Here is a 13,811-nt window from a genome sequence, read left to right as displayed (position 1 = left end):
AGGCTGAGCAACTTGTGAAGTGGCATGGAGGCTGGCAGTGGCAAAAGAACCAGGAGGGACACTGAGGAATTCAGGGAAGTAATAGGGCAAACATAGCTTGACCAGACAGCACTAAGCAAGCTGTGTAAGAAGGAAGGGGCTAGAAGGCCAGTACTTGGAAAAAGAATAGAAATCGAAAGATAGAACTAAATATAGAAGTATAAAGAAAAGTGGAAATAAAGTGCTTAGGACCAGTTAGGGATATAAGGATAAAAAACAGAAATAAAATATAAGTTAAAGAACAGGAATCATAGCTACAAAGTAGAATTAGCCACTGAGCAGAATAAGAACAAAAGAGTAACACGAATAAAAGAAATAATTTATTTCCTATCAATAGGAAATTGATTTCAGAGTTGCTTGAATTAAAAGGCGGAGATTCTTGCCACCATTCTGAACCTCATAAAACAGGATGGAATAGAAACAAAAGTCATGTAAAAGAATGAGACTGGTACAATAGACATATGGAATTAGGGAATCAGATCTGGGAAGGGTGAAGATAGAAGTCAGAGATAGAATTTTAGGTTCAAGTACAATCATCATAAACAAGAAAAGTTAAGAAAAGTGGAGTATAGAATTAAAAGACTGTCTTGCCTTTTAAATGGGTATTTAAAATCAGGAATAGGAATAAATAGTACAATATGTAACAGAAAAGTTGGGATAGATAAGATAAAAAATCAGTATATGAGAAAGAAACAGTATAATAAATTAGAAAGGACACCACTCTTCAGTCTGGGAAAAAAAGTTATTCCTGTAGTGCATCTTGATAATAAACACTCCGCTCCCCAGTGGGCAGTTAGTCTGTGTCCTGCCTGAGTCTGTAACATGCCAGAACTTATGAAAATTGACTTTCACAAAACTGGTTCCCTGGGTATTTACACAATTCAAATAAATATTTTCTAGATGATAAATTTCTTGATTACAGAACAAAATGAGAGAATATATTGGAAGAATAGTTATTGTTCCTCCTTTATCCATGATCAATCATAGAAAGAAACAGATAAAGACATTTATGCATTATTTCAGACCTGATCTTTCCATTAATTGTGTGTAGATGCTGGGTCATGGGGAACAACAGTGTGTGGTTGGAAAAAAGAGCTGGGCGCATTATTAAGCTCTGATGCATTCTTACATCAATATGTTGATCACAGGTACAGTGCAGAATTCTTTTCTATTACCAGTGTTGAAGTAAGTTCCAGCTTCTTGATGGGAAACAAGGTATCTGACCTCCCTTTCTTGGGGAAGGTGGTGGAGAAGGTGGTTGCACAACAGCTTCAAAGGGCCTTGGAGGAAGTGGATTAGCTGGATCCTTTTCAGTCAGGATTCAGACCTGGGTATGGGACGGAAACAGCATCGGTCGTGCTTTTGGGTGATCTCTGGCATAGGTGGGATGGGAGCTGTGCTTCCATCCTTGCCCCATTTGACCTCTTTGGTGGCTTTCAATACCATCAACCGTGGTATCCTTCTGGATCGGCTCAGAGGATTAGGAGTGAGCAGCACTGTGTTGTGCTTGTTTGCCTCCCTCCTTCAGGGCCAATTCCAGTTGGTGTTGATTGGGGAAGAGAGGTCCCACCCTTGGCCCCTACTATGTGGGGTGCCACAGGGTTCGGTGCTTTCTCCTTCCTTTTTAACATCTATATGAGGTCACTGGGTGAGCTCATCCATCGCCATGGGGGGAGGTATCATCAGTATGCTGATGATACCCAATTATATATCTCTATCCCTGGTGAATTAAGTGATGCTGTGAATGTCTTATTCCAGTGTCTGGAGGCTGTGAGGTCTGGATGGGGAACAACAGGCTTGAGCTGAACCCTGGCAAGATTGTGTGGCTCTGGGTTTTGGGGCCAATTTGTTCCAGGACTATGCCATCTTTGGTGCTGATGGGGTGGTACTACCCCAGACAGACTCAGTGCGCAATCTGGGGGTCCTCCTAAACTCACGATTCCTGCTCAAGGACCAAGTGGCAGTCGTGGCTAGGAGGCCTCTGCACAGCTTCATCATGTGTGCCAGTTGTACCTGTTCCTGGACCAGCAGACCCTGCTTACAACCACTCATGCCCTAGTCACCTCCAGATTGGACTACTGTAATGCTCTCTACATGGGGCTGCCCTTGAAGAGTATCCAGAGACCTCAGCTGGTACGGAATGCAGAGGCGTGGGCAGTTATGTGTGCTCCTAGAACAGCGCATGTTACACCTCTGCTCTGTGAGCTGCATTGGTTGGCAGTTTGCTTCCAAGTCCAATTCAAGGTGTTGGTTTTACCCTTTAAAGCCCTTCACGGCATGGGACCGGGTTACTTAAGGGACTGCATCTCCCTGATTACATCAGCCTGCCCCATCAGATCTAATAGAGAAGGCATGCTGAGGGTACCATCAGCTAGGGATGTACATTTGGTGGGTCCCAGGCATTGGGCCTTCTCTTTCTCCTGATATTAGACATTCTTTCCCCCAATATTAGATTAGCTCCATCCTTTTTGACCTTCCGGAAGTCCCTCAAGACCTGGTTATGTCATCAGGCCTGGGGCTCGTAGGGAACTGGAGACAGGCTTAGATGGCTCCATTGCTGAGTTAGCTATCCTAATTCTCTATTGCCTAGGGTTTGTATATTTGTTTTTATCATATTTATCTTCTAATATTGATTTTTATATTTTTATACTGATTATTTATGTATGTGTTGTTTTTATTGGATTGTTGTAAGCTGCCCAGAATTGCTTTTCTGTGAGATAGGCAGCTATACAAATTTGATTAATAAACAAACAAATAAACAAAGTAGCATTCCATTATGTGAAATTGGGAGCGGGGATAGAGAGAATATCTTATCTTTCATTTCACACCAAACTAGAGAATTGTCTCGGCTCAGCATTGCTTTTAACGTTGACACACTCTGCTTTAATGTTTTAAATTAAATAGAGCCAGTTTGGTCTAGTGGTTAAGGTGCTGGGCTAGAAACCAGAGACTGTGAGTTCTAGTCCCGCGTTAGGCATGAAAGCCAGCTGGGTGACCTTGGGCCAGTCACTCTCTCTCAGCCCAACCCACCTCATAGGGTTGTTGTGAGGAAAATAGGGGGAGGAAGGAGTATTAGGTATGTTTGCCACCTTGAGTTATTTATAAAAATAATAAAGGCAGGATAGAAAATAAATAAATAAATGTGGCACACTTTCTACAAACCTTTAGAAAAGTTCACCTTTGAATTTCTAATGGCACTTTAAAGAATTATTACTTTTATTGTACTGAATATCCTAACCAGCAAACTTAGCGTATTCAGTGAGGAGCCTTCTAGTAAATTAAGATATGCTTTTAAAAACATGAAAGGATTGTAAGGATTTATTTCTATAACTTCATTGTTATAACCAATTTTCCTTTACCATGCCTAAAGAACTCTGACAGAAAACACAGTACGATGTCACAACATTATTTGTCATGGAGACTATCCATGCCAGGAAGTTACTCTTATCTCACAAAGTTCTAAGGAATTTCAAAGAGAACAGAAAATTGAGTAGTTTGAAGTAAATCTGCCAAAGAAGGATGTTGCTGTAGTGATACATTTAAGCCTCGGATTACTCTTTTACTCTGTACACATTTGATCTAAAACTATTTCAGAAGATTTCTTATTCATTTCAATTGAGAGGAAAAATCCATGACTGAAATGCTGCCTCCTTCACTGAAGAGACAAAGTGAAAAAAACAAGTGGACTTCCCACATTCACAAGGAATTGGTACATCAAGAAACGAGAGGGGTTTGTTTCCAATGAAAATACATACAGAAAATATCACACTTTGATAGCAGACGCCATGGATGATGATGATGATGATGATAAAAGCCCATTAAACCCAATTTCAAAAGGTGTTTAGGCCCAAGTAAACTCACTGTTCTCTTTGGGCATGCTCTAATCCACTTCAGATCAGAACTTTTCATGATCATCAGAAGTACTCAAGGAAAAAGCAGCTGTAAAGCACTGCAGGCCTGTTTGGAATTCATACAGTGTACTCCATTTAATCCTTCCTTACAGGTTTAATTGATAGAAACTGGGAATCAGTGAAGGAAAAGGTATCTTTCTATGAATATAATGCACAGAAATGGTATACCAAGAATAGAGAAACCGAAAGGGCAATTGGAAAAGATTAAAATGTATATAATCACATTACAAATCTTTTCCCTTCTTCCTGAAGGTCATTTACTCAATCAGTTCATCAGTCTCACCCATCCCAAGTTATTTTCCACTTCAAACGTTATGGCATGAGAACCAATCATGCTCAGGCTGAATGAAAAATCTGTTCTGACTAACCAGGAAGGAGACATTTAAATTTAGCTTGTAGATATCTGATCTACTTCCCAGATTCCTTTGAAATGTACTGTAAATTTGGCCCATAATTGCCCAAAATTGCTGTCTCTCTAAGAACTCCTAGCTCTTCTTTTTTTGCCCACCAAAAATTTTTTGGCCACAAGTGAATCCTGCAATCATAAGGATATTTTCAAATGCATTCTACTTGCTATCTGTGCAATTCATGTAACTGAGTTGTTAATATACAGATAACTAAGTTGTTGCTTAATAAAAGTTTGTAGAACCTGCCTGTGCAGATATAAATGCCAATGGGCAAAAACCTTTTGGACATGAGATTTTATCACTAGTGGTGGGCCAAAGTTCCTATTAGAAGAGGATACTGTCTAAGGCTATCCATCAGTACTGTGACCCTCATATCTCTTCTATAGTTCCTTAAATTACAGAATTCTCTTAGGCATCCCTCCCTTCTTTAGAATACAGTGATTTTGGAAACAGATTGAATAAAGTCCTGCTAATCCTATCCCAAGTTCTAATCAGTATCTAATCAAGTTTTATATTATCAATACTATTCCTGACTGTCTTTATCTTTCTAATTGGGGTGGCTGCCTGTTTCAAATTGTTTGCCAAGAAGATCTTGTCTAACATTCGTCAGGATTTTAATTTATGTTGAACAGAATATTATAGGTTTTACATTTCTTGAAGCCAGTCAAATTGAATTATTTATCCTTGGAAAACTTCTGAAAGAAATTTCTATTATAAACATGGATATTACATGCTCAGACAAACAGTATTGTCAATATTTTTACATAACTGCAGATTCTGAGTAGCAAATCAAAAAATTATTCTAGCTTTATATGCTCATGAGAGAAGGTATCTAGAGTAAACATGGAAAAATGAAGGGGTAAGGGAAATAGAAAGGAGTGATTAGAATCTTGCAAACATCTATCTATCTATCTATCTATCTATCTATCTATCTATCTATCTATCTATCTATCTATCTATCATCTTTTTATCACCACCCATCTCCCCCACACGGGGGACCCTGGGTGGTTCACAATAAAATTTGGTTGTAGATTCCACTTGTATGGATTTTCTTTAAAAAGATTATGATTCCAGAGATAGAAATGTAATTTTTTCAATCATTATAAGAAAGCTCTGGTACTGATATCTTTCATCTTGCTGACTACAGCTATAATTCTGCAATATATGAGTAATTGGGAATGCATACATCAGACATCCCTCATTTTGTGGAACTGAATAATTTGGAACCTAATGTGACAGAGATCATATAGTACATATACGTACATAATGCCTACTGTATTTTCTTGGTGCCTACTGTTTTAAATTAAAGTTTATTTGTTGTGAAAGACCAAAATCATAAGTCCAATGAAGTCAAGGGAAAAATAGGAAATTAACAAATAATTAAAATCAGAATGGCTTTTTAATCAAATTTAAGGACAGAGGACAAAGCACAGAAAACAAAATTCTGTAGATTTTCACTGAGATATCACCTAAGAGGAAACATGGGATCTTTTTGTCCTATCTTGCATAATTATGAGTCAGAAAATGAGTTATCAGTTCAATGCACCATGTGATATAAAAGGGGCATGCCAGAGGCCTTGTGAAACTTTCCATTTCTACTGGGGGGCAGGGATGGGCAAAGTTGATTTTGGACTGGACCAATCTGAAATCTTCCTTCTAAAACAGAGGAAGGCAAAGTATTATACTGGGCAAGGGTAAAGGATCTCCTGTGAGATGAACTAAGGATGCCTGTTAAGTATTTTGCATGAGAGAATTGTCTCCCAAACAGACCTATCGCATACCAAATAGGACTTTTGGAAAAGTCCAATTGAATGTCAGTGCTGAACCCTATTCTTTCAAATTTAAGCAGGTTCTTCCTGGGAGATAGATAAAATAGGAAAGAGAGATATAACAGTAAATTGAAAAAACCCCAGTATTTTAGATTGGCCAAGATGTCTCTGGGTATGTATTTGTTTGGCAATAACAGACATCTAATGACCTTGACTCTAAAGACTTTTATGGCTACTGGGATATGGTTATTTCCATTGTGATGTGCAAAATGAAAGACAGTTTTGGAAGCCTGTGGGCTTGAGGAGGAATGACCCTACGTACAGTAGTTCATTCAAGGAAGCTTAGAAACATATCCTAAAGTAATTAAATAAGCTATTTTGCTCAATGCCGAGGGAATTAATTTTCCAGGAGTGCTGGCAGTGGAGAGTTCATTTGGAGGAAGTGACTTTTGGCTTTATTATAGTAGCGATGACGAGTTCCTCCTCTCTGCAGTACTGGGCAGGAATACAAAGGCCATTTTTTCAGTTTATAATTTACCCTTATCCTGACAGAAGACAGAGATGTTCAAGTTCTATCAACATTATTATGCTATGTTTTTCTTTTATGAATAAAAACACAGTAATTTAAATTTACAAGTTGCAATCCTGCAATTAATTACCTCTGCACATCAATGGATTTTAATGTTCAAATTAAGGTAGCTACATACCGGATGGCTACCTTAATCTGAACATTAAAATGAAATAATTTTCTATGGCAGGTGACATTTTTACTCTATCATACTGCTAGTTATTTAAAATACCTCAAGTCCCAATATCCGTGCAGTAATATTGTTTTTTATGCATCTTGCAGGGTGCCTTTCCCCAGTTTTGTTTAGCATCTACATGAAGCTGCTGGGACACATTCACTGACATGGGGTTAAGTATCATCAATATGCTGATGATACTCAGTTATACATCTGTGCCCCAAACCAGCCAAGTGATGTTATCTCATTTCTGTCCCAAAGTTCGGAGGCCATGGCAGTCTGAATTGGGGTCTGGTTCAACCCTGGCAAGACTTAGTGGTTCTGAGTTTTGGGCCCCTCAGGATCTAGTTCTGGGAATTTTCCACTCTTGGCTCTAGGTAGGGTTGTATTTCCTACTTGAAGCTGGTACTCAATCTGGGGGTTCTCCTGACTTGTGGCTCCTGCTTGGAAAGCAGGTGGCATCTGTGGCTAGGAGGACCTTTATAGAATTTTTTCCTGTGGATCAATTACACCTATTGCTGGAGTGGGAATTTCTGTTCATAGTACTCATGCCTTTGTCATCTCCTGGTTGGATTTTTGCAATGCACTCTACATGGGGGTGCTCTTGAAGACCATCTGAAAACTGCAGCTGGTCCAGAACAGAGCAGCACAGGTAGTGATGGGTGTGCCTCAGTACACCCATGTAGCATCACTACTTTGCAGCTGCACTGGCTCCCAGTAAGCTTCTGGGGGCAATTCAAGGTTTGGCTCTTCTCCCGTACACTCAGCAAGAATGATAGATAAGCCTGCTTTGTGACATGTGAGTGTATATTACCAGCAATCAATCAATCTTCTTGTGTTGATTTGGTATGGTACTTGTTTTCATTTTTCTATTTTGGATCTTGATTTCCTTTTTCTTTTTATGGTATACTGCTCAGAGTCACAAATTGTGAGAGGGCTGGCTTATAAATGTTCATATAAATAAAAATAAATAAATCTTCAGCATTTCCTAGCCTTATTCCCCAGGTATGTCGGAGTACCCTTTGCTGCCAGTTTGCTACTTGGCAACCTGCAAGGCATAATGATACACAACATCCTACTTGGTTTAAGAGTTGGATATCTAATGGGCTGTCTTTTCCCGTAAGTGCCTGTTTATCTAGTGGGAGTGCTGGAGAGTAGTCAAGTGCTGACTTGAGAGGTGATATTCTCAATACAGATGTCTTTATTGTGAAATTACCTTCCCATTTAGTTATGGGGGGCTTGGGGGTCAAACAAAGGCTTCTTTGTGATCTGGTCTGGTACTGTCATGCAATGTTTTAGAATGTTTAAGAACTATTTATATTTGTTTGTTTATTTATTTATTAAATTTGTGTGCCTCCTGACTGCCAACAACTCCCCAATATAATATTGAATGTGTTTTAAGGTTTTTAATGAATTATTTTAATTGTTTTTACTTTATTGTATTCAGTAATGGTACTTTGCTTTTGATGATAAAAATGCTGGTTAGAAAAAATCTGGATAAATGAATAAATCTATTACACGCACACATCTACACACATTGCATATATGACTATTGGCCTCCGTTACAAGAGACTAAGAAAAGCCAAAAGACCAGACAAAATCATGCTGGAGTGTAGTTCTTTATATACAGTCCTTAGGTACGCTCATTCAAATGTGACAGTAAGATAAACTCCTCGTCTTTTTCAGTACTCTGGTGTCAATTCATAACACTGTATCTTATTAATCTTGGACATGTTCAGATGACATATACTGTTAGGCTTCAAGGCTACACAGATACCAGCACTCAATAATTTGCACTAAGAATTATATACAGTCAACACTAGACTATTCCTCCATTCCCAGAAGCTTGGCACAGCCTAAAAACAACTAATTTTATATTCACATTCCTCCTACACACATAAAAAAAAAATGTGACAAGCACAGTAGCAAATTCAACACTCAATCTTCTGCAGCCAGCAGTAATATGCAATTACTTATAGCAGCTGTGGACTTTAAATTTCTTTTAGAATTTCCTTTTCTGAGTTACGAATTATGAGGAGTTTGACAGTGTTCAGGCAAGGTAGTCCTAGATCAAATAATATTTAGCTTCATGGCATTCTTTTATTGATTTTTTAATTAGGATTATTCAACAATCTTTTTTAGGGGCTATTAAAAGACAGTAACACTGTGTCTATCTGAAGAATAGACCTGTATAATATAATCAACCCAAAATACTATTATGTCAGATCTATTAGCTCAACACTTCGGAAATTGAAGATAACGTATGGTTGAAGAAGAGTAATAATCTGAATATAAGAATTAAACCAGAAACCCATGAGGGACCCATGGATGATGTTACTAAGATATTTGATGATTAGTGCAGCAGCAACCCTACCACCCTCCCCCAAAAAGACAAAAAGTGGAAGATAAGTTCATATGGGCTTCTTGTTGAAACCAGTGACAAATGAAACCACTAATGTTTGCAAAATTTTTCAATGAAAAATAAAAATATATATTTGCAAACCATGCCATGTATGTATGTGTGTATGTATGTAATTTCTATTACCACCTGTCTCCTAAGAATGACTCTGGACGGTATACAAGAATTAAAACCAAAATAATGAGAATAACAATCCAAATAACAAATGTCCAAGGTCACAAAAAGAATCTGATTCCGGTTTAAAATAACAGCAGCAGCAGAGCTCATTTAACCTCTCAGCACTCATACAAAGTATGTTCTTCATAAAAAGTAATGCTGAGGATAAACTTTATGAAGGGCAGTAGTCCTAAAATGAATTAGAGAGATTGCCTTTGAAAAATGCCAAGCTAAGTGAGTGGAAGGACATTTTCAAAATCCAGTGCTGTTCTGCCAAATGAAGGTTTTCTAAACAAAACTGAAGAGAAATGATTAGAAAGAAGAGAAGCTATCTGAAAAATCAGATATCCCAACTTCAGGATTAAGTGACACAGTACAATTAAGAAGGAATGAATGACATTAAAACCCTGCTGTATTCTGCACATCTAGCAAATCATAGAGCAATTAGAGAACTCCTGCTCAGACTACTCCAGTGCAGCATAGAGAGGTTCAGCATTCTGAATAACTGAAAGTATATAATTGGATGGGACCTCAAATATAAACTCATTCAATCCAGACTCAGCAAATCCTGACATTACCAACTAGATTCTTTAAAAACTCTCAGATGAGAATGCAAAGCATTTTGTTGTACAGTCAAATAACTTGCACTATCAGGAAGCTGTCTTTTAATCTGAATCCCCTCCCTCCCTCCCTTCCTTCGTCTTGACTCCTGGGGCCTTCTTCTTAGGGGTGAGACAGTGTGACCGGCCCAAAATTATCCAGCTAGCTTCATGTCTAAGTCAGAATTAGAACTCATGATCTCCCAGTTTCTAGCTGGGAGCTTTAACCAAACTGTCCCACAAGTTCATGTCATAAACTCATTATTTATGAAACAGCCCATGCAACTTAAAGATGGCTATCATATTTTATCTTAAATTCTGCACAGTAACCCTAACACCCAACAAAAAGACCAAAGTTTCTGAATAATGGAAGTATCCCAATCTTCAAAAGGGTGGGAAAAACGTAAGCAACTACCAGCTGCCAGGTTATTAGGAATACCTATAAGAGTGACAGAAGATATCATTGAAAAATCTGTTTCATGTCAATTCTTCCAACTTCAAGACAAGCCCACACTTTCCTCTTTCCAATGTACTGTACATGTCCATATTTTTGAACATTAGCAAAAAACCCTTGTCTGTGTGTTTCTTATTGCTTACTTATGTGAAGCTGATCTCCTGAACAGCAAAATTCATAAAATCAAAAGGCAGGATAAGGGCAACTATTAACAACAAATAGCATCAGCATAGGAATAATTACAGTAGATTTCTAGAGAAATTAGCTGAAAAGTTTTGGGAATAATTTATGGTTTCAGGATCAGAGTTCATGTATGGGTGTTTCAATTGTCTAATACTATGTACCGTATTTTGCTTTATTCTGGATTCAAGTCACTAACATATTCAAGTAAAAAATAATAATTCAGAAGTTCCCAAATACGTAGTTTCTGATGTCATTTTCTTTATCACATAACTGTTCAAGAAGAGTTCATTTCCAACTCATAGAATTATCATATTAATTTTCTTTCTTATCATAAATATGACTTCACATAATAATCAGGAGATATATTAGAAGATTGACTGCTCTCTATTACGTTGAACATTCTACAATGCTGACTAACAATTATTCATAAAGTTGGTATTTTATATTCAACACTTCAAAAATATATCAGTATGATTCAACCAACATTTAAGTGAAAGTCAATTTAAAAAGCAAATAGTTACATTTACAATATCCTTAATAGGTTTCAGATATTTCAGTCTACAATATTTGCACTGACATTTGATGGAGGTGATGGTCCTGACCTAATGTTAATTACTACATAAAGCAAAGACTATAAGGAAATTACTACAAAGAAATTCCAATAAATTTGACTAAATGTTTTAAACATATTATAAACAATTTAATTAATAATACAATGAACTGTGGTTTTTCCTTCTTTGTGTTCTTTCAAAGTTGTTCCACACATCCATTTTAGCTTTAATTGTAATTTTCTGTGGGTCATTGCATTATATGTTATAAATAATCATTTCTGAAGAATATCAGCGCTAAGTATTGCAGCAAAACTGGCAAAAACTGTGGTGATTTAACAAGGTATAAGCTTTGTTGTCAAGAATTCGCTTCATCAGATTCACAACATATTGTCCTAAATTACAGACAAACTATCAAGCTCTTGGCAGCCCACTTCAACAGAAAGCAAGGCTCTCCCTGGGTTTAACAAGATTTATTGAAGAGAATAAGATCAAGTTACAAAATCTCAAACTGGATAACTTTCACTTTTAGAATTCAATTTATCTCTCAGCCAGTTAAGGCGGAGACTTTTTCAGTCTACTAACAGCTTATGTGTGAAGTGGCAAGGAGGCCATTCTCTTAACTGGTAAGAGAGGAATGTCCAGGAGCCAGGCAGTTCTCCATATATAAATTCCACAGTCTCTGCTATTGCTACACTGACTTTTAGAGATATTCATGTTATAATAGAAGTATATTCCAAGTAGGGGGTAGAAAAATAGAGAATGTTATAAGAAAAATGTATTAGTAATAAAGTACTGGACAAAGCCTTTTTACCCAAATCTGTAAAATAATTTAAATATTGTTTCCCTTAACTATTATGTGCTTTCTGTAATATATTTACAAATGGTATGCTCATTCATTAGTCCTAAGAATGCCAATGAGCCTTGAAGCAACAAAGTTACTTGTTTAATAATGGACAATTATATTTTTCAAATACTTAAAAACAAAGACAAAATTAATACTAGACTGCTATCTCCTACCCTAAAAAGAACTGTCCATCCTGTATACTAACAAATAATTTTCAGGAAAGATGATTTATTATTAGATATAAAGCAACCTGTCACATCAGAAATCTCTGACAATCGTTTTGATGCACAAGCTATAACTGTAAATACCCTATTGTATGAATATTTTCTGTATGTCACTACATCACTGTGTTAGAGAAATGCAGAAATAAATATCCATTTATGTATGCACAGAATATGCAAATCAGGCATAAATTCACACAGGCAGTATCAAATAATAGGATTCTTACCCAGATTATACCACATATCACGAATCTCAAAACCAATTTGTCTTCTCATATCGCCATACCTAGAGAAAGTGCAATTTTCTTATTAAAATGGTAGTATTCTTTCAATACTTTAACTGACTAGTTTCTATCAAAAATAGTAGCATTTAGAACTAAATTGCATCCTACAACTTTGTATAACAGAAAGTTTTTCAATTTGTTAGGTAGTATTTCCACTGTTAAGAACAGGAAAAATGTAAACAAAAATTACATTGACATTCATAAATCATACAAAAGAAAATGATTTAAATAATAAATCAAGAAAACCTCTAAACACATGCATCCTAGCTCCCAGTTTAACATCTGTATTTTGCAACCTTGCTTAAAGGGAAAAACGAATTCCAGTTGGTACTGTTTTTTCTGTAAACATTGCACCTGTGGGATTTTCACTCTGCTTTACTGGCATATTGCATAACTGTCCCTTGGGAGTCTAGGATGGCTGTGTAGATTAATGAAAGAATTTTTCATTTCTTAGTCTCTAATATCTGAATAAAACAAATTGAGCACCCTTAGGAATATTTTATTTTAAGCTTATTTTAGCATACATGGAAGTAGCAGGGATCAAAACCATCCAATCACATCAATTATGAAGTTATTTTTTAAAACAGCCATGATACCTGCTGAGACAATACAATGGAATTAAATGCATGGTGTCTGGAAAGCTTGCAGAAAATAGATAAAAAGAGAATATCACTTGTATTAGATGTTGCACTTTTTAAAAAATGTTAAAAGTTTGTGAACTCTTTTGAATTTTCAATATTTCTGCATAAATATGACCTAAAACGTGATCGGTTTTTAACATAAGTTCTAAAACTAGATAAATAGAAGCCAATTAAACAAATGAGTCAAAAACATTATACTTGTCTATTTATTTAGTAAGGAAAATGATCCAAAGTTACATATTTGTGTATGGCAAAAGTATCTGAACCTCTAGGATTATCAGTTCATTAGAAGGGGAAGTTAGAGTCAGGTGAACACTGAACACATTCTCTGTGTTCAGCTTTTGGTTAGCTCAGACTAAGTGATGACTGACTGAAGATACGCTTAAGACTCACAAGCATACAGATAACATCTAGAGCAGTGGTTCTTAAACTGGAGGTAATTAAACTGGGGGCAACCAAGGGACAATCTTGGCATATCTGTGGGTAACGGAGCAATTTGTTATTGCTAGTTTGTGAGTCCAGGATCCAGTCTGGAACTGCTGCTGCCAAAACACTTGTGTAAAACAACCGAATCTGTTTTTGTTGTTGTC

The 13,811-nt window shown here is 36.8% G+C and overlaps 1 protein-coding gene across 4 annotated transcripts in view; it reads right to left on the bottom strand.

The window, feature by feature from the left end:
• Positions 1–13,811, bottom strand: part of DOCK1 (dedicator of cytokinesis 1) — a 489,239-nt gene that overhangs the window by 140,371 nt on the left and 335,057 nt on the right. For all 4 annotated transcript variants that reach the window (XM_063307343.1, XM_063307344.1, XM_063307341.1 and 1 more), the window contains exon 32: positions 12,524–12,582. In XM_063307343.1, coding sequence (XP_063163413.1) covers positions 12,524–12,582 — 59 coding nt within the window. The remainder of the gene's footprint in view (positions 1–12,523; positions 12,583–13,811) is intronic.

This window comes from Candoia aspera, chromosome 6, assembly GCF_035149785.1.
Source record: "Candoia aspera isolate rCanAsp1 chromosome 6, rCanAsp1.hap2, whole genome shotgun sequence".
Taxonomy (NCBI): Eukaryota; Metazoa; Chordata; class Lepidosauria; order Squamata; family Boidae; genus Candoia; species Candoia aspera.
The sequence above is the reverse complement of the archived record's forward strand: the minus strand, read 5'-3'. Positions and strand labels throughout refer to the sequence as shown.